At 33.3% G+C, this 25157-nt stretch overlaps 1 protein-coding gene across 10 annotated transcripts in view; it reads right to left on the reverse strand.

Moving 5' to 3' along the window:
• EVI5 (ecotropic viral integration site 5) overlaps nucleotides 1-25157 on the reverse strand; it is a 193283-nt gene that overhangs the window by 58730 nt on the left and 109396 nt on the right. For 9 of the 10 annotated variants that reach the window (XM_077905439.1, XM_077905436.1, XM_077905437.1 and 6 more), the window contains 5 exons: nucleotides 21669-21803; nucleotides 18667-18807; nucleotides 17421-17579; nucleotides 8078-8224; nucleotides 143-238 (listed from right to left, as the gene is read on the reverse strand). In XM_077905439.1, the coding sequence (XP_077761565.1) occupies nucleotides 143-238; nucleotides 8078-8224; nucleotides 17421-17579; nucleotides 18667-18807; nucleotides 21669-21803 (678 nt within the window). The remainder of the gene's footprint in view (nucleotides 1-142; nucleotides 239-8077; nucleotides 8225-17420; nucleotides 17580-18666; nucleotides 18808-21668; nucleotides 21804-25157) is intronic. The other variant, XM_077905441.1, reaches the window with a different exon arrangement.

Genomic DNA, 25157 nt, shown 5'->3' on the forward strand with positions numbered 1-25157 from the left:
AAAAAAAGGACTTGGAAATGAGTATGTGTTGAAAATAGAATCACAGTCATTAGGAGGAAGATATAAATCACTTTTCAGGTGCAGAAGGAAAGAGAAACTACTGCATTATTTTTATGTGTACTTTATTATTTTCATATGGTACCTGGATTTCCAGCTCAGCAATGTGCTGCTGTAATTCAGCCACAGCAGCAATGCTATCTGCTTCCCGGAGTCTCACAGCCATCACTTCTTCTTTGTTCTAGGGCAGCAAACAAAATAAACCAAAAATAAACCATGCAATAAGTCAAAATAAAACCTGCTTCAAATTTAAAAAATAACAAATAGATCTATGATTAAATGAGAGGAAAAAGTGCCATTATTTCCTGAACTTGATATAAAATGAAGACTGAATATATAGGATTCCATCTTTAAGCATTAATAAACAGCATTCATATAAATAAATATTGCATAAAAAGCTAAAATTAAAAATGAACTTATTTAAAACAATTCAAATCACTGGTGACAATGAAAGCTGCTCACTTTTTATGCAAGAACAAATATCGAGACCTTTCAAACACTGAAATAGCTAGGACAACAGATTAACAGAGACTATGGATACTGAGAGAGTATATTAGCTAGATAATATTTTAAAATTATATTCTTTCTGAAGCAATAAATGTTAATGAGTATTTACAATATACAAAAGAAAATAAAAATTATATTATAATTCTAAACTTCCTAGGAAAAGCATAGCACTTAACTCTACCACCTCAAAATTTCACTAAGAAAAACCCCCAAACTATTCAACAATATTTATGACAAATAATACTGATCCAGAAATAACAAAATGTGAAGAAAATGTCAAAGTAGGCATGCAAAAATATTTTTCTCCTCCATTAACTTCAGTTGAAAGTTAGCAATTATTCATATAAAAAATGTATAGCATGGTGATCTTAGGAGAAATTTAGCACCTGACAGTACTATAATACCAAAATTTCTAATACCAAATTTAGAAGTGTAATAAACTTTCAAATAAAAATTCATATTTATTTTTGTATCTCAGATACGATATTGCTGCTTGACGTTAAGCAAATACTTCTTTAAATATTTTGCCAATTTGCATATGGCCACATGTATACCCACTGCTGTGCTAGTAAATGTCTAACAATCAGCTTTCTCCTGGAGGGGGTGTATGTGTATACACATACGTGTTCAAGCATAAGCTTATTATATTTTTAAATATAAACTGATACATAGGATATACAGAACATTCAGATAATAAGATAAAAAATACTCATTGCCAATTCTGTATAGTCACAATATTCTCACAGAATGCCTTCACTGATTTTTTTCTAAACTACTGTATCCATAAGCCATCGATGGTTGAAAAAGTAGTAAGTGAAGTTTTGATATAAACGTTAAGTATTTTTGTTAGAAGATGAAAAGTGAAACAAAGAAGACTTATGTTAGAATTTCACACATTTGTTAATGTGAGAGAGAGTTTTTTTTGTTGATTCTGGCAATAGTAATCAAACACTGAAAGAAAATTTCCTTAAAAATTCTGTGTTATTCATAATGTGTAGGTCGAAGAAACAACCCTTTTTAAACTTTAACCTGCATTTAAAAATCTAGCACAGGAGTCAAAAGCTTTTCCTTAAAGGGCCAGGTAGTAAATATGTTAGATTTGTGGGCCATACCATGTATCACAACTATTCTACCTAGCATCAATGCAGTGTGAAGGTGGACAATATATAAATACATAGGCAAGGCTGTATTCCAATAAAACTTCATTTCCAAAAACATGCAACCAAACAGATTTGGGCTATGAGCTACAGTCTCCCAACATTTGGTCTAGATAATTTACAAAATAATAAATCCAGCCCTGATTTATAGTTTGACAACTAATATGATGTAAATCCTCCTTTACAATGTAAATGGCTCCTTTCAAGGTACCAACATACGTTACTGAACACTGAGTTGGGAAAAAATGTGCAGTAGAAAACTATTATATCGTTATTTCCACCATACAAGAGATATAAATAACTTCGAAAGCACAGATAGTGGTAAAATGTAAAAACTAAGTAGGAAATGATGAAGTTTGAGTATTTATTATTTTTGTTCTACCATAATTTAATTATGCTATATAACTTAATTGTTAATATGGCTGTTTTAATAAGCGAGTCACAGAATTCCTGAAAATTTAACAACTGGTTCTTATAAGCCTTTCCTGGCTGGCACCAGCACACCACTGTGTCTATATTTCATAAAATTCAAATCTCATTTTGTCACTCCCTTATTTTAAACACTTTATGGCACTCCACAGATCTTGAGATAATGACTCAGGTCCTTATATACTGATAAACTAGATTCTATATGATTTTACTCCTTATTCACTTCTCTAGCCTTGTATCTTACCAATATTCCTTATGACACTTACCTCTAGCTACAATGAACTTTTTAGTTCAAGCAACCTCTTGTTCCTTCTCATTTTACTTTTCACACATGCTATTCCCTTTCTTCAGTGAGCTCTATTGTTATTCCTTAACTCCTACATAGTCTTAATGCTTTAATCACTCCTCAGTTAGCCATTCTTGAACCATTACCCTAACACTAAACTCCCATTATAATGCCCTGTATACCTCCTCAATCATAGCACTACTCATATTGCATTGTGCTTGTGTGCGTACTTGTCTAAATCTTTTACTAAGAGAAATCCCCTTGAGGGCAGTAATGTCTCCAACAGTCCCAGCACCAACTTTCAGCCTGTGAGCCACCTAAAACACCTTATCCTTTAGCTCCAGTTAAGCCACTGGAAGACTGCAGCCTCCTTAGAGATTCTAAGTCAGAACCATTTGGATAAGCTGCTCCTCAATTTCTGACCCATGGAAACTCTAGAATATTGGTGCTTATTGTTATTTTAAGCCACTAAGTTTTAGAGGTAATTTTAAAAATAGTAATAGATAACTAATACATTTATACTCTACTAATTTTATACAATTAACAGTGTGTAAAAATTATATCAAGTAAAACTGTATTATTTATATAAATATATATAAACTGAATTATATAAATTCATAATACTTACAAATGTATATATTATAAATCATACAAAATTATGTTAATCAAGTTAAAAAAAAAAACTTCCCCTAATCTTCTCCTTCTCCAATCTAATCACCAAGTCTTGTTGGTTCTCTACAAAAACAGACTGTGCATTTATCTACTTCTCTTTATTTAAATGCTAATATCTAAGCCCAAGCTAGCACCTCTGTCTTGTACGATTTCCTGATGATCTCATATCAAATCTCTCTCCAACCCCACCTCAAACCTATCTCCAGTGGTATATGTGTTCTTTTAAAAAATAATTACATTAATTGCTATAAGCAATATCCCTTAATAAATGCTAAAAGTAATTGCTGAAACTTTACAGATATTTGCACGGCCTCAAAATAGTTCCCCCCAAATATTTATTAATTACTGTGGTGGTTTTAATATGCATCCATAAATTCTTTGATATTCTTTACTTGAGGAGGTATAACTTAACAGCCCTGCCTGCTGTTGGACTATGGGCTGGACTTAATAACTTGCTTGTAAAGAAGAGTAGCAGAGGAAAAAAGCTCTGTAGTGTTCGAGAAAGCAGACATCAACTTAAATGATGAAGGTTAACAGCACTAACCATACGATATATTAATATATGTCTTCTAACATGATATGTTGTGAAGGACACTTCAACTCTGTACTCTTTCATAAAATACATTATCTCAGTCCAGTCATGAGAAAACGGACAATCCTAAACTGAAGGATATTTTACAAAATACTTGACCAGTATTCTTTAATAATCAAGGTAAGGAAAGATAAGAAAACATTAAGAAACTGTCACAGATTGGAGGAGACAGAGACATAATGGGGAAATCTAAATAAAGTCTATAGTTTAGTAATAATACTGTATCATTATTCATTTCTTAGTACTGAAAAATATATCGTGGTTATGTAAGATGTTAACTTTAGGGGAAGCTGATTAAAAGGTATATGGTAACTCTCTGTACTGTTTTTGGTACTTTTCTGTAAACATAAAAATATTTCAAAAGTAAAAAAAAAAAACTGAAGCAAATACAACAAAACAGAAAAAAAAAAAATCATAGTTTTCCTGCCTAAAACCTTTCAGTGGCCTCTCATTGAGTAAACCCAAATTAATTAGTATGGACTCTAAAATTTTACATGGCAAGAAATGGAGTTCCAACCTACTTCCATGGTTTTATTTTATTAGCTTTTCTTTATTTTTTAAAAGATTGATTATCTATCTATCTATCTATCTATCTATCTATCTATCTATCTATCTATCTATCTAATCTATCTATCTATGAGAGACTGTGAGCAATAGAGAGCATGAGCAGGGGAGAGAGGCAGAGGGAGAGGGAGAAGCAAGCTCCCTGCTGAATAGGGAGCCTGACATGGGGCTTTATCCCAGGACTCGGGGATCATGACTTGAGCCAAAGGCAGACGTTTAACCCACTGAGCCACTCAGGCACCCCTAGCTTCTCACCTTATAGAAGACTCAACAACCAACTTCTTTCCCGCTTTTGGATCTTAAATTCTGTGACCCTTTTCTTGCAAGGATCTTCCCCTGGCTCTTCATATGTCTGCTTCTTTCCTATTCTTCATGTCTCTCAGCTTTCACAATCACCACCTGGCATTCCATCTTCACCACCACTTCCCCTTACCTCCCACTTTATAGTACATCATTAGGAATGATGTTATGTATTTTTTACTTCCTGTCTCACTAAACGTTGTGCTCATCTTCTTCACTACTGAATCCCTAGAACCTCTAAGACTGAGAAATAAGGGCTGCCTAAGTATTTGACGAATATGTAAATAGATGCCATTATTCTTTGAAGTCTCATAATCTCATCTCCTACCATCCCTACTTGAGAATCACTGTCCTAAAATATGCAAGTTATATCTATTTAAAATGAAAAGGTTTGGCTCTATGCTTTGTAAGTAACATAATGGAGAAACAGGTACTACTATCATGTCCGCTTGGTCAGAGTACAAAACGGTACAATCCTAAGGAGTGTAATCTAACAAAATTTCATGAAAGTACAAATGTATTTACCCACTAACCAAAAAATCTACAGGAATGTGTAGATATACCTCCATAGGAATGTGGATATAACTCAATGTGTCTGAAATTATACATGTACAAGGTCAGTCACTACACTGCTTATGGCAGCAAAACACTGGGAAAATCTATATTCCCATCAACAACGACCCAGTTACTAAGTATATTAAAGTACATCCATGCAATGGAAAACAATGTACCTTAGAAACTAATGAGAAGACTCTTGAAACACTGATATTGAAAGTTCTACAAAACATGGTGACATAAAAACATAGTGACAAAAAAAGCAAAGAGAAGAACATACAGTATGTTAACTTTCATGTAAGAAAATGAAAAGAAAAATTATGTACTTTTACTCTATAGTATTTGCCTAAAAGAAACTCTGAAAAGATGTATCAGAAAATAATAAAAGCAGTTACCTAGCAAAAAATAAAAGAAGGGGTATGTGGTAGAGTCAGGAAGAGAATGAGATAAAAGGGGAAAGAGCGTGAGCAATGCTTTCATTTACACTCAAAAAATCAAAGCATTATGAAAAAATGTGTATGTATTAAGGTATTTAAGTTTATATTACATATAAGCACCAGATTTCTTTTCTTCAAGCTCCCTTCCTGTCATTATTCCATATATGCACAGTATTATAATCAAAGTATAATATTTTTATTTTCTTCACTTAAAATCACTTATCATACAATTTTACAAATTTATATATGAATTAATATATCTTTTCTCATGGATATATAGAGATCTATGTTGGTATATCCATATATATATATAGAACCAGAGAATATAAAATCTTTCTATAATCTTCAAACTTAGATTTATATAGAAAATTCCACAATCTCATTACTAAAATCTTGGGGGCTAGGTATGTCATGGAATTTCAGAATTTTTAGATTTTAGAAAAATAATAAGGTACATAAACCATACATTAATATGATCCAGTGGCAGCATCCATAATGAAATACTATGTTCAATGCTAAACACAAAGAAACCATAAAGTATAAATATCTATACAAAGTGGGATAAAATAAAAACTATAAATGGCCATTCAAATGAATTTGTGTGAAATTTATGAAAAACGCTTGGGCTTCAGTGTTTTGAATTTTCATATTGGAGATGACAGACTTACACTATTTTCACCTTTAAGTGGAAACATTCAAATTCAGTAATAGAGGGGGAAATAACATTAATATTAAAAACAATATCCTGATAATGAAAAATAAATGAACTAAAAATAAAATGAAATTTAATAATTACTTATCAACAAATTATACTATAATAATATAAAACTCAATGAGGGGCTCTTGGTGGCTCAGTTAAATACCTGCCTTTGGCTCAGGTCAGGATCCCAGGGTCCTGGGATAAAGCCCTGAGTTGGCCTCTCTGCTTAGTAGAGTCTGCTTCTCCCTCTCCCTCTGCCCCTTCTCCCAACTCGTGCTCTCTCAAATAAATAAAATCTTTAAAAATATCTGAATGAAAACGAATCAGAGTTTCTATAATTGAAGGACTAACTTCCTTGAAAAAGTTAGGGTTTGTTCCTGAACTGTTCAAGTGTAACAAGGTAAAATACTTAATTACAATGTACTAGGTGCTACGGTAACAATGAACACACTGGTCATTCTCAAAATCTGCAAAAGGTATTATAAAATATTGAATAAATCAATACAAAGGGTAAATACGGGGAGATATCAAAGTCAGCATCTATAACATATTTCACAGAATTATTAATGAACTTCTAAAAATTAAATAAAAGTTCATAATGGTTCTTAAAATTTTCTAAAATTCGGAATCTGAGTCCATTAGTTAAATTCAAAAGAATATATATTTTTTATCAGCAAATCCCATAGATTATTTCCAAAGAACACTTTGCTTAAAAGGTGCTAAAGCATTTGAGAAGGAATATTAAATCCAGTAACAGTGTGAACAACCTATGTTTAAGGAAAACTTACACCAATAATGAAAAAAGACTAAGTTTAGCTCTTTGTTAAAAATAAATCAGCACAGACAATATGACATCATGAAAATTCAGTCACATATTAGAAGGGCAAATCAAACTGATATAACCTCATGTCACATAATTTTATTTTTAAATTAGTCATATCCTTCTAAAGGGACTAATTTTAAGTTAGTACAAATTTCAGTACTGCCTACAGATTTCTGTCAGTGTAAACTGCAACATCCATGCATATTTATTAGGATGTAATTTCATCTCTGGATTTCAGTGACACTGATAAACCACTCAAGCTTCATTCTTGGTTTTTAATGACACCAGAACAAGTTGATGGAATTACAGCTTCATATGTACCATTGAAAGTCTTATTTCTTATCATAGAATAATAAGGCTGGAATCTTTAAAGAGCATCATTCCTGCTGTCCTATCATGAAAAGATGGATATCTAGTTTATTTTTAAAATCCCGTAACTACTCCTCAGTAATCTACTCTAATGCTCAGACCATAGTCATCTCTTCAGTTATTTCTTTCTCTAACACTCTCCTTCCACCTCCCTCCTCATCCCACCCCACTCCTTATCCCCCTTACTCTCTCACCACTGTTGTACTGTAAATTGATTTTTAAAAAAATTTACTTGCATTCAAATACTTTTCGATGCTTTATAAATCCAAACACTTCACACACCTCTCTAAATCACCTATATTTTTGGTTGCAATTTTAAAAGCTTTTCTTTTAAAGGGTTACAAGTCAAAAGAAAAATTGCAGAAAGATAGCAATTTTCAACTACTTGTTTAACTTAATTTCCTACACTGGCATTTAACCAAGTGGGTGAAAATGAGGTTTCCTGCCTGAAATCCACCTCACAGCAAGATGAGCTAACCCTGTCTGAAAGCAACCACTAAACCCAGTTCAGGAAAAGTGGGGGGAAAAAAACTAGCTCTTTTTGGTTTTATTTGGTTTTAAATAATGAAGAGACAAAACAAAAAGGCATTATTACATTGACAAAAACAATAGGTAGCTGATATATTTACCTTGCATTCAATCTCTGCTTGTTTGCGTTTTGCTTCACTTAATTGAGTAAGCAGTCCTTTGTTCTGTGCTGAAAGATACTGCACCTTCTCGTGTAGACTGATCACCTCTTGTTCTGCTCTTCGAAGATGGTTACTATTGATCTGATTCTAATAATTAAAAATGTAAATACTCAGACACTAAAGACTCCAAAAAACCTACAAATTTCTATCTCCCTATTTTATAAAATGATATTAGTTACAGTTGAATTTTTTATATTTACTATTTTTTATTTAATTGTTCAATACTAAAAAAAAAGTTATAAAACAGGCTTAAAAATCAAGTCATCCAAAAGAATACTTAAGGTCTATATTACAAACTCTTCCTAATTTTCTGTTTATACAATACGTATCTACAAACTTTAAGAATGTTTACACAGAATGTTTCCAGTTTCCAAAAGAAAGCACAGACGGATTGAAAAGTACCATCACCATATACTGAACTGTAAAATCCTTGGTGTCATGAAATTTGTCATAGGCAGTTCTATATTCCTCTAACATACAGAACAGTCTTTTTATGGAGCATGAATTGGTTTTGAATTCTGACGTTTTATCTGATGATTAGGCAAACCAGTTATAATATTTGAGTCTATTTCCTCATTTGAAAAATGTATATAAAAATACTTCCTATTTCGCATTTGATTGTCTTCAGTATTAAATGAGAGATCACATGAACAGAGCTTAATATATAGAAAGAACTCAATGAATGCTAGCTATTTAATGTGTTACAATTATAGAACATGCTAAAAATATATATATAGGCCTTAAATTGGCTGACATGAGGTAGTTTCCCCATGTAGGTTTCACGTAGCCTGTTTCTCTTAACCCCAAAATATTCTATTAGGGGTCTGAAAGAAACAGTAGGGATTTTATAACCAAAGATGAAAATCTGGCTCCTCATTTTACAGTTTTTCAACCTTGCTAAACTTATCTAATCCCAACAAATTTCAGTACACTGGTATAAGCACAGAAACTACTACTTGACTTTAAAGGCTGTGTTTTAAGAATCATATGAGAAAAGTTTATGAAAGGAGTCTCATATAATGTCTGAAATTAAACAGATACTTAATAAATTCTGGGTTGTTACCTTTATTATAACTATTCTACCTCATTCAATAAAAAGAACCCTGCCTTGATTTTTAAAAATCTGCATCATAGAATAGACTTAAGGTCCAAAACTTTCTACCACTTCTGAGTTTCTTCATCTTTAGTTTTATTCATCTTCCTGTCTACAAAATAATGAACTTCTTAGTACTCAAGTACTTAGTGCTTAGATTCAAAATGTTCCACAACTTCTTTTTACTGTCTTCTTTCCTACCACTAAATACTTCAGAAGGACATACCTTCAACATAAGCTTCAAAGAATTCTCACAGAGAGAACTCTTCCTCCCACCCCTCAATACAAGTCTATGACCCAAAATTATAAAACTCCACACATAAGCAAAACTGAAAATTGACAATGAGTGAGAAATTGTAGACAACAGGACAAAAGAATAGATTTTTTAAAAACTCTAGTTGGAAAATAATCATGTAAGGATTTATATGAAACAGTATATTTAAAATTATTAGGCATAAAAAGAGAGAGCAAAAACCTAAGCAAAGAACAACTAATTATCAAAAAACATTTAGCAAATTTGGGGGCGCCTGGGTAGCTCATTGGTTAAGCTTCCAATTCTTGATTTCGTTTCACTTCATAAACTCAGGGTTGTGGGATGGAGCCCTGCACCAGGGGCCTCAGTCAGTTGTCCCTCTCCTTCTGCTCCTCCCCAACTCATGCATGCATGCTCTCTCTCTCTCTCTCTTTCTCTCAAATGAATAAATATCTTTTAAAAACCCCACATTTAGAAAATCTGAAAAATAATCAAATACAATTTCTAGAAGTTAATGTGGCCAATAATGTTTAAAAATTAAAGGGTTAAGTAGGTGATTAGCTACACTGAAAAAAAAAAAAAGTGTTCCAGAAGAGGTCAGAAAACATAGAAGAGAGTAAGGAGTTACAAAATACACCCAATGGGGGGGTTTCACGATAAAACAGAAAACAAAGAAAAAGGTAAGATATGATTGTCTAAGAGTTGACTATAGTTGACAGTTTTTACAACTGATAAAGATATATGTAAGAATCTACATTTTGGGAAGCACAACTAGTCCCAAACAGGATAAATACAAATAAACCCTCACTAAGACACACTTTAACAAAACAATGCTAACGAAGATGCAAATCAAGGGCAAAACTGAGGATCTGTGAAAAGGGAAGGTGAAATATGCAATAGACATTGCAACAGGAAAACTCTGTAGTGCTTTAAAAACTAAATTTCATCCTACTTTAGTGTATTCAAATAAACTATCATATAAAAGTGAGAAAAAAAAGTATATTTACTGTTAAGAAAGTGAGACTTTACAACTCATGATTGAAATCGGAAAGAAAACTGTTAAAGAGCAAAAACTCAGCAAACAGGCAGACAAATCCAAATAAGCACTGACTCCACAAAGCAATAATGTCTCGTAATTTGGAGATATAAAAAAGATGTACAATAACAGTAAGATATAAGATTGGAAAATGAAAGAAGAGCACATGAAGATCTTCCAAGGCCCTTACATAACTTCGAAGGAAGATGGGGATAATTATCAACATCAAACTTTGTTCAGTCAGGTGAGCATTTTTTATTTTTTATTACATAGGTAACAAACGCTAACAGAAAAGGAATTATAAAAGTCAAACCAGTAGCAGAAAAAGAAACATCATCTAAATTAATCCAATAAAAAGGGAGGGAAAAATAGAAAAAAGGGAATAAAAAAAGAAAACAATTTAAAATACATTATAATAAAGAGTTTGGATTCCTGATGTGGTTGTAGAATAGAAAGAACATTATTCTCACTCTTTCAATTAAAAAAAAAAAAAAAAAAAAAGGGCAAGCCAAAATCTAAATTCATGACTTCTCTTGAAATCAGAGAGGTGAGGTCACAAGGCAATTAACTATCCCTAAAATATAAGGACAGACAAGACAGATGAAGCCAAAGCTGTTAAGAATAATTCAGCCAGAATATAATCAAATTGGTAGAGACCAAGTGTTGACTGGCTAGAGAGTGTGGAGCCTAAGGGAGCAGGAAAGTTCACAAGCTCTTACACACTTTTTCTTCATGGACCACACAAAAAAGACAGATGAGAGTCTTGAAAAAGAGATCTCCATTGCGCAGGCTTGAGGGAGGAGAATAACAGCCAATGCGAAAGGAGCATTAAACCTTGCTTGTCTCCTCTAGGGAACATAAGCTTGAAATGGGGCAAAAAACACTATTGCCCTTAGAGCACTGGAGAAACCACTACATGTGAGGAAGGGACAGGACGATATTGTGGACCTAGGACTATAGCTGGTGGTAGGGCAGGAGCACCAAGAAAGTCAAACACTCTAGATCCAGGGACACTATGCAACCTAAGATTAAGGCTTTATTAGAAAAATGGGCAACACTTCTGCCCCTCCAACTTCCTGTAAAAAGTAATAGTGGAACACTTCTGAATACTGAATCTCTGAAGTGCTGTGCAAATGGAAGACCTAAAGACACTAAGAAAACCCTCTGGCAAACCAGCCCCCATTCTAAAAATAAGATCATGCTAGAGGAATTTGAAGCCTGTGGTGCAATGAGGGTAACCACAGAAACAACAAACCTCAAACCCAGCCCAACTCCTGACTGTATTAACTCAAATCCCCCACATTAAAGGCCTAGCAGAGGAAAAGGTATGCCCATTTCCAGGCATAAAAACTACTTACCTAAGTCTATTGTCCTACACAAGATATTCAGTTTTCAACAAAAAATTACAAAGCATAGGAAAAGATAAGAAAAAACAAAACACTACCAAGAGACAAAGTAATCAACAGAATTAGCCTCACATATGACACAGATATTAAAATTGCCTGACAGGGAACTTATAATAACTGTGATTAATATGCTAAAGGCTCTAAGAAAAAAGTGAAAAGCATGCAAGATCACATAATTACTATCAGCAGAGAAATAAAAACTAAAAGAATCAAATGGAAATGCTAGAAATGAAAAAACACAGTAGTAGATGTGAAGAATGCCTTCAATGGCTCATTAGACTACTCACAGAGTGGAAGAATCAGTGAACTTAATGATAAGTCAATATAAATATTTAAGTCAATAGATACTGAAATGCAAAAAGAACAAATAATGAGGGGGAAAAAAAGAACAGATCATCCAAGAGTTACCATTAATATAAAATAATCTAACATATGTGTAATGGGAATCCCAGAAGGAGAAAAGAGTATGGATAGGGCAGAAGAAATATTTGAAGAAAGAATAACCAAGAATTTTTCAAGTTTCATGACAGGCACAAATACATAGGGCCAAGAAACTCAGGATAAAAACAAAGCAAAAAAAAAAAAAACAAAAAACAGAAAACAACAAAACAAAAAACAAGTCATTTCATCTTTAAGCTCCTAAAAACAAGAGATAACCTTAAGGGTAACCAGAGGGTCAAACACATTACATGCAGATGAAAAAACCAGAATTCTGGCTTGCATGGTTTCTGACAAGAAGAATAACTTACACCATTGAAGAAAAACAAGAAACAACTCCAAATACAATATCCAGCAAATATGCATTTTAAAATTGAAGAAATACTTTCCCAAAGAAATAAAAGTACTGCCAGCTAACCAGCAGTACAAAAATGTTAAAGGAAGTTCTTTAAGCAATAGGAATATGCCACCAGACAGAAACGCAAATCTATACAAAAAAATAAAATGCCAAAATGCAATAATTGAAGGGAAAATGTTAAAATTTTTAAAAATTTTTCTGAAAGGTAATGATTAAAGCAAAATTAGTAGCACATGACATGGTTGACTATATGTAAAATATATGAGAACAATAGCACAAAGAAAGGGGGAAGAACTGGGAATATACTGTTGAAAGGTCCTTATTACATGTGAAAGGTACAATATTATTTGAAGACAAGCTCTGGTTAGATGTATATTGAAAAACCTAAAGAAACTAGTAAAAAAGAAAAAAAATGTACGGAGTATAAATAAAGAAAATTGTGGAGATAAAACGTAATTATAATAAATGCCCAAAACCCAAGAGAAAGTAGAAAAAAGAAGAAAAAAAATACAGATAATGGAACAAAGAGAGGATAGGCAGCAAGCTGATAAATATTAATCCAAACTGAATCATCAAACATGTACTACACATGACAGCTAAAAGAGACCGAGACTGCATTTTTATAGCTTTATTGGGATGTCCACATCATAAAATTCACCTAAAGTGTACCTATACTTCAGTGGTTTTGTATATATTCACAGAGTTGTATGATCATTTGTCAGACTGGATTTTTTTTTTTTTTTTCAGACTGGATTTTTAAAAATACATACCTATATGAAGTTCATCAGAATATAATAAATAGGTTGGAATTTAAAGGATGGAAAAGATATATTAAGGCAAATGCTAAACAACAAACAGCTTAAATAACTATGTTAAGATGAACAGACTAAATCAAAATGCATCATGAAGGATAAAGAGGATTAGTATATAGTGAGATTCATTTTACCACAAAAGAAATAACAATTATATATTTGTATGTCCTTCTAAAAGAGGCTCAGAATATTTTAAGCCAAAAAAAATTATTATTCTGAGGAGAAATAAACAAATCCATAATCACAACAGAAAATATCTACTAGTTAGTATTTCAAAGATAAGGTGACACACACAAAAACTAGGAAGGATATAGAAAATACAAACAATACATTAAATATATTTAAGATACATTAAATAATTAAGAAGTTTGATCTAATATAAGACTCTACAGACCACATTCTGTGACCACAAAGCAAGTTAGTTAACATAATGACATAAACTACTAATCTATACTTCTGGAAATAAAAGAAAACATAATAGGAGTACAAACAAAGGGGAAAAAGATGAAACCCAAGCAACATATAATAAAAGAATATAAGGAATAGAACTAAATTATACAGAAAACAATGGTATTAACATGGAGGACCAAAAAAACTAAAAACCCAGTCTTTCGAAATATATATTTTTTTAAGATTTTATTTATTTATTCATGAGAGAGACACAGAGAGAGAGAGGCAGAGACACAGGCAGAGGGAGAAGCAGGCTCCATGCAGGGAGCCCGACATGGGACTCGATCCTGGGACTCCAGGATCATGCCCTGGGCCGAAGGCAGGCTCTAAACAGCTGAGCCACCCGGGCTGCCCCCAGTCTTTTTTTTTTTTTTGCCCCCAGTCTTTAGAAATATTAAAAATGGCAAGTTTCTAAAAAATATGGTCAACTTCTGTGTCTTTCCAAGAAAATACACAGGCACAAATAAACACTATTAGAAATGAAAAAAGAGACCAATATTGATCCAGTAGAAAGAAAGGATATTTCTTTAAAAACTACTCTGAACAACTCTAAGTGATAAATTTGAAAATTTAGATGAAATGGAAGGGAAATATTAACTTACCAAACCAGACTCAAGACAAAAAAACAGAAAACCTGAAAAGACTTGTAACTTTTCAGTAAGTAGGATTGATAGTTACTATTCACACAAAACAAAACAAAAAGATAACACTGTTTAAAGGAATGGATTCCAGTAAATACTGAAGTGACAAGTAATTCAAATCTTAGATAGTATTTTATAAACTATAACAAAAAAAGATAAAATACAATCCAATTAATTCCATGAGCTTTTTATAACCTTTCTATTGAAACTAGTAAAAGCCTCTCCCAAAAGAAAAATTGTACATTTTAACTTAGGTACAAAAAAATCCAAAATATTAAAAACCTGAATCCAGCCATGTGAATGCGTTGTGTACATCTCTGTACCTGTATATTGACAACTGTACCTCAATATAACTAGTTTGCTTTGCAGTCCTATGTATTTTACTTTATGCATTAAAAAACCATTATTTTTGAGAAAGAGTCCAGAGGCTCCAGACTGCCAAAGAGGTTTATGGTATTAAAAAAAAAAAAAAAAAAAAACTCTGTCCTGAAGAAACTCTTAGAGCTATCCACTAGGAAATATGTGCAAGAATGTTCAGAACAGCACTATCTGTAATAGCAAAAACTGGCACACAGAAAGAAGAGTGTGGTTCAATAAACTAAGATGTACTTCCTCGGCATTTTCTAAAAGGCACTAAAATTTTCTAAAATTAAGGAATTGAAACTACATGTATCAACAAGGACAAATCTCTTAATCTGGATGCTCTGTATGGACCATCACTAGTTCGAGCACTGGCATTTAGGAAAAAGTGCCTTATGCCATTCCTCTTCCAGCAAAATCCATTCAAAATCACTCTTAGGTACAATTCAAAGTACAAATTGTTCAAGCTTTTCCCTAAACTTTCTAGTTGGAATTTATTTTCCCCTCCTATTTTCCATAGCAATTTCTATTGAACTCTTTAATTACCAAATTTCAAAATTATACATTTTCCAATTTTATTGAGATATAATTGATATATATAGTGCTGTGTAAGTCTAAGGTATACAGAATAATGACTTGATTTACATATAGTGTGAAATGATTATTTAACAACCATCATGTAATATAGTGAATTATAATAAATGTATTTTGTGCATGCCTGATTCCCATGTGCTAAGTTTTCTAATGGCTGGACGGTGGTTTGTATTCAAAAGTTCTCAAAACGATGTTTGTGAATTTGATTCGTTCACCACTTTGAAATAAAACCTAGGGGTGCCTGGGTGGCTCCGTCATTTAAGAGTTTGCCTTCTGCTCAGGTCATGACCCCTGGGTCCTGGGATTGAGCCTGCCTTGGGCTCCCTGCTTGGTGGGAGGCCTGCTTCTCCCCTTTCCCTCTCCCCCTGCTTGTGTGCTCTCATGATCTCTCTCTCAAATTAGATAAAGTCTTTAAAAAAAAAAAAGAACGATAAAAACCCTGAATATAGGCTTAAAGGCTGTATTGCATCTTTAATGTGTGTACAAGGAGATAAAAATCTTTTATGAAATAAAACTTCCCAATACAAAAGCTAGATTTCTTTTTTTTTTTTTTCAGATTTTATTCATTTATTCATGAGAGACACAGAGAGGCAGAGACCCAGGCAGAGGGAGAAGCAGGCGCCATGCAGGAAGCCCAATGTGGGAATCAACCCCAGGACCCCAGGATCATGCCATAAGCCAAAGGCACACAGATGCTCAACCACTGAGCCATCCAGGTGTCCCAGAAGCTAGATTTCTACTTTTCAAAATTTTACTGTTATTTTTAATTATAATGAAAAATACAAGAAAATAACTTTGAACAGTGTAAAACAAGGTATATTGTTTAACCTAAAGGATTTACAGATTCGTGTGACCATATTCAAGTTCAGACAATTTTACCTATAGGTATACAGAATGATACGTGAGTTAACTATGCCCCCTACTGACTAAGTACTTAGAAAACCAACTAACATTACAGAGAATACAGAAAGAATATGGTCCACACAAATGTACCACATAAAAATTAAATGTACTTTATAACGCAAGTGAGTTCCATTAAAAGAATTTTGCAGATCTTAAATCAAGTATATTTAAGATAGAATTTATTACAGAAAGGGGAGACTTGAGAAAAAAGAAGTATAAATTTGGAATTAACTGCTCAGAGTCACCACATTACACATACGGAAGCATCATTCACATTATATTCTACGCCAGTTATTCTCAACCAGGGGCAATTATGTCCCCTAAGGACATTTGGCAATGTGTGGAGATGCTTTTGGTCATCACAACCTGGGGTGGGGAGTACAGTGAAATTGGATCTAGTGGGTAGAGGACAGCGATACTGGTAAACACCCTACAATGCATAGGCCAGTCCCCCAAATAAAGAATTACCTGGTTCAAAATCTTAAGAATCAAGGTTGAGAAATTTTGCTCTACATGAATATTTCCTCTCAACTTGTGCAATAAGGCAACAAGTTAAATACAGTTTTATGACGTGCTTAAACTTTGCCGATTGGGTCAAAGAAAACATTAAAATCTCTGATATCAAAGACTACAATTTTTAGCGGTTTTCATTTGGGCTAGGAAATTATAGTCTAGACAGTTTCATATATCCATCTTTTATATCTATTCTACACCTATTCTAGAGATGATATAACCTGTGCATAGATTTTGACCTGCTCATGATGTTTTTTTTTAAGGGGGGGGGGGGGGGGGGCGGAGAATCTTAAGAAGGCTCCACACCTGTACTCCTAAGGTCATGACCTGAGCCAAAATCAAGAGTCCAAAGTTTAACCAATGGAGCTACTCAGGTGTCCCACGCTAATGGCCATTTTTTAAAGGTACTGGGCTTTCCCATCATACCTGTGTTTCCATTTCCATCATCCTTTGTTTAATTTCTCTTATTTCTGCCTGAGTTTCAGCTTCTCTAAGTCGAATGGTCATCAGTTCATCCTGTAACTCATTTACAGCATTTTTCTTAGGTGGGTCTTTCCATCTCCCAGTAGTACGAGCTAAGTGGCGCTAAAAGACAGAAAAAATTATATTGCAACAAATATTCCCAGTATCAAAATAAGAGCTAACTTTCCTGGAACTTATTTCATGTCCAGTACTATATTTAGCACTATATATACATTATTTTATTTAATCCCCAGAAAACTTTAATAGTTATGTACTATTATCTTCATTATACAGGTCAGAAAATGGAAATGATGATTAAGTAACTTCAGAAAGGTCAATATAGCCAGTAAGTGGCAGACCTGAAATACAAGCTCAGATATAGTTCAAATCTGTTTATACTGTGGATCATTGTATAGAACACAATTTTCACCCTAAATTTATTATGACAGATTTCCAAATTTTTAATGAAATCCCAAGAAAAGAAAAAACGGGGCCATTCATGAATTAAGGAATATTAGAAATGTTCTCAAAGTATCCATGGTGAAGCATCGGTTTTGTTTTTAATTTACAGTTTATTGCTGCCTGATACTTCTGGGAAAAAAGAAAAATGTTGTGGCAATATCAAGGACTAATTTCAATCTTTGCTAGAGGTAACCCTACCCCAAAATTCAAACCAAAGTCACTAATCTGAAATGATATATAGTGTTTTTTATTTTCCTCTCCTGCTTCTAGATTCTGTTTTTTGGTTCCTTATCAGCACTTTTCCTCATATGTGAAAAAATCTGTGGGCATATAAATGCCTGATTTTGTGAAACAACCAATTTTCAAAACAGTTTACAAATGTATAGACAAATTTATATTGGTGTCATCCTGCTGTTTCATACTGACCAATGGATTTAATATCAACAGAAAAATGTCCTATATAAGGAAAATTTTCTTTTCTCTTCATTAGAAGAAGTTACATAAATCACAATGGTACAATAACAACAACTTGAGTTGATCTCTATTTTATCTTTTTAATTATATGAATTAAAAAGGAAGAAACAGCTTAAAGGTTCTTTCAATTTATAAATGCCTTCATATTTTTGCATTTAAAGAGTCTCACTTTAAACTCAAATCCTAATGATGATCATCAGCACTTCAAACTCATACAAATTAAACATTTAGGCTTCACCTGCTTTTTAAAAGCGCGCAAAGTATACTGATATACCTGCCAGTGTTCCTCTAAATCCTTGACCTGTTGTCTCAGTTCTTTCAATCCCATAATAGCTTCTGCTTCTCTCAGTTTCACAGCAATGAGCTCCTCCTGAAGCCTTGCAATGTTATTTTCATCAGGAAAAGAGTTGTTTCTCTAAAGCAAGAGAAAATTTGGGATTTTTAAATTTAAAGAATGAAATAAAACATATGCTGTAAGAACTATTTTGTCCCATACACAATTATATTTAATTTTATACAGTTTTACTAAAATATAAATCACAAACAATAAAACTTACCCTTTTAACGTACACTAGTCAGTGGATTTAAGAGTATTCACAGAATTGTACAACCATCATCATGATCTAATTTCAGGACATTTTAATCACCCCACAATGAAACCCTATACCCATTAGCAGTCCCTCCACATTTCCCCTCCCTCAGCCCCTGACATCCACTAGACTACTTTCTGTCTCTGTGGATTTGTCTATTCTGAACATTTCATAACAATGGAATCACATGATATCTGACCTTTTATGATTAGCTTCTTTCACTTATCATGTTTCAAGGTTCATCCCTTTCTTTGACAAATAATATTCCATTGTGTGTGTATGCTACATTTTATTTATCCATTCATTAGTTGACAGAAATCTGGATTGTTTCCATTTTTTGGCTATTATGGAAATGCTGCTATGAACATCTATGTAAAAGTGTTTGTGTGGACTTATGTTTTTAATTCTCTTGAGTTTATACTAAGGAGCAGAATTGCTGGACCGGATGCTAATTCTACACTTAACTTTTAAGAAACTGTCAAACTTTTCCAAAGCAGATGTACTGTTTTACATTCCCACTGGGAATGTATGAGGGCAATTGTACTTAATTTTGAAGACACAAAAAGTCTAACTGCTTTGTTTAAGAAAACAGTAATCAGAGTTTTGAAGCAACATAATTAAAATGTTTTTAACATGGCAATAAGCTTACTAACCTCCGATTAGGACTCCAAACAAAGCATGAACATCACTTATATTTTAAAGACTTATAGAAAAGAATAGTCCAAAATCTATTTGTAAAATAGATTGTGTACAATACAAAATACAAAACGTATTTTCTCAGCATGTCACTTTGGAAAGGAGTATAAAATCGTTGAACATTAGTTATTATTTATATCAAGATTAAGAAATTAATACTAAGGTGATCTACATATTTGCTTAAAGAGTACAAGATCTAGACTAATCTCTTACTCCACTGAAAGACCCAGTCTAGATACAGGGTAGCCCCTATTACACTGCTCTGGGCTATGACCAACAGATCCTAAATTAGGCCACAGTAAAAGCTCCTTGGGTAAAGTGGGGTACTACTAAGATTTCAAGCACTGAGTCTATGAAATTTTATAACTCTAAAATATTTCACAGTAGGACATGAAGATTTTAGCTCCTAGAGATAATGAATAAAGTTATTCTTGCCAATTAAACATTTTTACAGTGGACTATAAATACTTTCTCGATTGAATACCAGAAATTTACTGTATATGCATAAAAAGAGAATCCTGCAAGAAGAAATTAACCATAGGAAGCATGAAGACTTCTAATTTCCTCTCTATAATATGAATACCAACAGACCTATTTAAGAACTCCATTTCTAAGTTGGATCCAACGACATTTCTTTCTACCACATACTCAAAACTAACAAATTGAGATTCTTATCTACATTATGGTACGCGGAGTACTCCTAACTTAGAAACCAAATATTCTCTTATGCATTTTTTATAACTCTCTTGCTGCCTTTTTCTCAACAAATAGGAAAATAAATTCTCTAAAAATAATATAAAAATCTCAAGCAGATCTCTAGCAAAATTATTCCACTACTTTTTTTTTTAAGATTTTATTTATGAGAGACACAGAGAGAGAGGCAGAGACACAGGCAGAGGGAGAAGCAGGCTCCTTGTGGGGAGCCTGATGTGGGACTCAACCCCAGGATCCAGGATCACAACCTGAGCCGAAGGCAGACACTGAACCATTGAACCATCCAGGCGCCCCAATTATTCCACTACTGATGGTTGTTACACCCTGATTTCATTAAGAAACAGGAACAACTTGAGGCTGTCATGTTCATTATTTATAAGTCTTTGATTTGATAGCTAGATACTACCTGGTAAAAAGAACAAAGAGCCTAAGCCACCAATGATTTTATAGAGGACAAAAAAGAGATTCAGGGTTTGTGATCTAGAACACAGACTCTCAAGTCTGAAAACTATGAGAAACCTAAAAACATTTCTATTTCTAATACTTATCTAATCCTTAAAGTTCTTTAGTAACCTTGAAAAGAAGTAAATTAGCTTCTGTAAGTACACTTTAGGCTAAGATCTTCTCATATGTCCTGAGGTGGCTTATAGCAGCTTGGAAATTTTTAACAGTAACACTCGGATGAAATTTTTTTTGAAATGTTTATTTATTACTCATATCCTATCTCTTACAGATAAAGATACACTATTTGAAGACAACCATTAATATATATCCCCTAAGTTTCATTTAAATATTAAATCATCTCAAAATAACCGTGGTTGCTTTCCTCTAAAAGCGTTCCAATTTTTTTTTTTTAAACCCTTAAAAAAGGGGCTTTGAGTAGTATGGCAACAACAAAGAGTAAGTGAGAAGCTTATTTTCTTTCTCCTTTTCTCTTATGGTAACTAATGTGTAAGGTTTCCAATGTAGAAAAACACCAAGTCCAATTTAACTGTTCAATAAGTACATCTATCACTTCTCCTCTAATTTGGGAATGACAGGGATCCCTGGGTGGCACAGCGGTTTGGCGCCTGCCTCTGGCCCAGGGCGTGATCCTGGAGACCCGGGATCAAATCCCACGTCGAGCTCCCGGTGCATGGAGCCTGCTTCTCCCTCTGCCTATGTCTCTGCCTCTCTCTTTCTCTGTGTGACTATCATACATAAATAAAAATTTTAAAAAAAAAAAATTAAAAAAATAATAATAATTTGGGAATGACAGTACTTATATTGTTCTCACCTTCTCTATATCCAGGACTTTATCCTGCATCTCCTTTAGTGCACACTGAGACTCAGCTTCACTCAGACGGGCTTGGACCAATTCCTTCTCTAGTTGCAGCACAAAATCTTCATTGTAGTTGGAATTGCATTTATGCTACAAATTATAGGCATATAATGAAATTTCATAAAGTATGAACATGTACGTACAATAAAAATAAGTGCAATTACACAATACAGTTACTAAGAGCAATCAAATGTAAAAGTCCAATCTCCCCATTACTTCTAGTTTATCTACTCCAAATAACTTTCCAATGAATAAAAAAGTCCAGTCATGGTATCTATGGATAAAACACATTACTCTTTGCTGGTAAACAGTTATTATACTAATCAAATCCAATTCATGAAAGATAAATATCTCCTTTTATCTGTCCATCCATCCAGATACTAAGAACTTGTTCTGACTCTATAGACATGCCCTGTATGAGAGTGTAGCCATTAGCCACATATGGCTACCCAGCACTTGAAATGTTGCAAGTCCAAATAAGAAAGGATGTAAGTGTAAATACAAACTGAATTTTGAAGATGTATTATGAAATAAAAGCAAAAAATACCTCATTAATAATTTTTATATTGATGACAGGATGAAATATTTTATACACAGAGTTTAAGAATATTAATTTCATCTATAATTATGACTCCTTTTAATAAGGCACTTTAAAATGCATATGTGGCTCACATTCTATTGCTATGGGACAATACTCTTATACACTACACAGTACACATTTACTGAAAATTCTATTTTAAAGTAATTCTTTTTTTAAATAAAAATAAGGCATTCACAAATGACGTGAACCATCCTAAATCCCAACAGAATAAAAATGTATTTGCTCTTAGAAATGTAGAGCTCTTTAAGGCTATGCATGAAAATCACTGCTGGAAACCGAGAAAAAGAAGATGCTGCACAAAGAAATTAACCACAGAAGCACAAAACCTTTCCATCTCCTTTCCTGCTCTTTAATGTGAATACCAATGCAGCCACTTAAGAAATCCCTTTTTAAACCAGTTTCTATAAAAAGCTGTCCTAAGAAAGCAAAAAGATATCTAATTCACCATTATATAAGACTTCTTAAAAGAAACTATCATTTCACATTTAAATCACATAGTAAAGAAACAACTCAAAATTCCAAAATAGTCACAGAGAATCATCTCCTGATGAATTAGCTTGAATAAAGAATAGTTCCTTCTTCAATTAATAGTTTACTCTTTAATACATTAGGAATAAAACCGATGTCAAATTAAAACTTTATTTAAAAACTATTAAATGTTTAATTAAGACATAATACTCCCTTACCTCAGTTACTCAAAAAGATGGTTTTTTAAATGAATAGTTGACTTATTAAACAAAGGAGGACTTTTTAATTCAATGTATTAACATTATTTTTCCTAGTAATCTGGTACGATTAAAACAGTATTCTATTTTTTTTTTTAAACAGTATTTCTATACAAGGAGTCTATGTGCAACAGGTATATCTCTTTAGTAAATACTTACCTTACTAAATAGGGAAAAAGGACTCTTGGAATAACCACATCCAAAATGCAGGTGCCACAAATTTTGTTTAATGGGACTGTGGTTATTCCATGAGTAATACTAGAATTTCTTGCCCTAATCTAAAGCCCTGACAACTGTAGTTCAGGTGTGTTTGCCAAGATTCTATATTAGGAGATCCCCAGGAAAACATCAAGCCCTGATGGCCCAAAAGAGAATGGAGTCACTGATCTGGTGTAAACCAACTGATATACCCAAGCACAAAAAGACCCTTGTACTAATATTGGGAACACATTTTTATCAATAAAATTTAAAAAACTTCTAATTGACTTCTATTGTTCAAGGGACAAATTATACATTCCATAGTTTATATGTTACTTCTTCCTTCATACTTCGCATTGAGTTGAGGGTTGTTCCTCAATCCACTGTAAACTAGCTTTAGTTCTTATCCCGTATTGAAACTGATCTCATCACCAACATCATATACAGTAACAATATAAAAAGTCAATGGTAAGCCCTTTTATTCAGCTTTTACTTTCACTAGACAGTATATGGAATTTAATACAACTGATCACTCTTAAAACTTTTTACTTAGATTTTGAGGTGCTACTCCTCCATAGTTCTACTATCCTATCTTCTCTGCTGCCTCTGCCAACTCTATTACTTCATATAGGTATATATGACTATATGTACATGTTTATGTGTCTATCAGTCCCCAGGGGTTCAATATTGTTTTCTGTCAATCTGTTTTTTTTTTAATTTTGTAGATTCATCCTATGTGAATATCTACAAACTATCTAATATAGTCTGTGTACAGGCAGTATCAACTGCTATATATATGTAGTCTGTATAGGCAGTGGATGAACTCACCAAGGAAAATTCTGTATAACAGTTAAAAAGGGAAAGTAGAGGGGAAAGAGGGACAGTAAGAGGGAGAACATACAATGATGAAATTCCAGGGACAGTATACACATAATACATAGAGTGCATAACACTCAAATCTGTATTATCAGCCCAGATCTTTCTACTAAGCTACAGATCCATATTCATAAGTTGTTACTAGTCTCTGCTATCTGGCTCAAAGCATCTCAAATTCACCTCACATTCAACATGTCAAAACTGAACTCCTCATCTTTTCGTCCTCAAGTATTTACTCTTCTGCTAGGGATCCAACCATGTAACAAATGACCAAGTCAAAACTTTCCCTCTTCTATTTAACCCATACTAATCACAAAACCTTAATATTTCTTCCAGGTATCTTTTGAATTTGTCTGCTCCTCTAATCTCTACTGTCCTTGTTTTTATTCATGCCCTCACCTCTTTCTCTGAACTGCTGCTATAGTCTTACACAAATCCCTTCCTATTATAGCACTTACAGTGGGTATTAATATTCTGTTACATCTCATTGTAAATTATAATAAAAACAAGGCATTCTTACAATTCTACCACCTGGACTAGGTATGTGTTTTGTGATCCTACTGTTTTGAGTCTGAGGAAGTTTCGATTCTGTTTATTAATATAATTATGTTACTGAAAATTATATAAACATCAACATGGAATGAATCTAACTCTACGAAGTCAGTTTCACCCAATTATCAGTTTTCTAAATGGCAATTAGCCTTGTCCAATTATATTCATATGCATTTTTACTGAACAAAAAGTACTTCCATTGGAATCAGTTAATATTCATATAGGTTCAGTAAACAGAGATTCTACATTTAGACTTAGGGAGTTAGAAAAGGTTCTAGCGGGCAGCCCGGTGGCTCAGCGGTTTAGCATTGCCTTCGGCCCAGGGCATGATCCTGGAGACCCGGGATCGAGTCTCACATTGGGCTCCCTGCATGGAGCCTGCTTCTCCCTCTGCCTGTGTCTCTGCCTCTCTCTTTCTCTCTGTGTGTCTCTCATTAATAAATAAATTTTAAAAAATAAGAAAAAAGAAAAGGTTCTAGCATTTGTTTGGTT

This window comes from Canis aureus, chromosome 8, assembly GCF_053574225.1.
Source record: "Canis aureus isolate CA01 chromosome 8, VMU_Caureus_v.1.0, whole genome shotgun sequence".
NCBI classification, from domain to species: domain Eukaryota; kingdom Metazoa; phylum Chordata; class Mammalia; order Carnivora; family Canidae; genus Canis; species Canis aureus.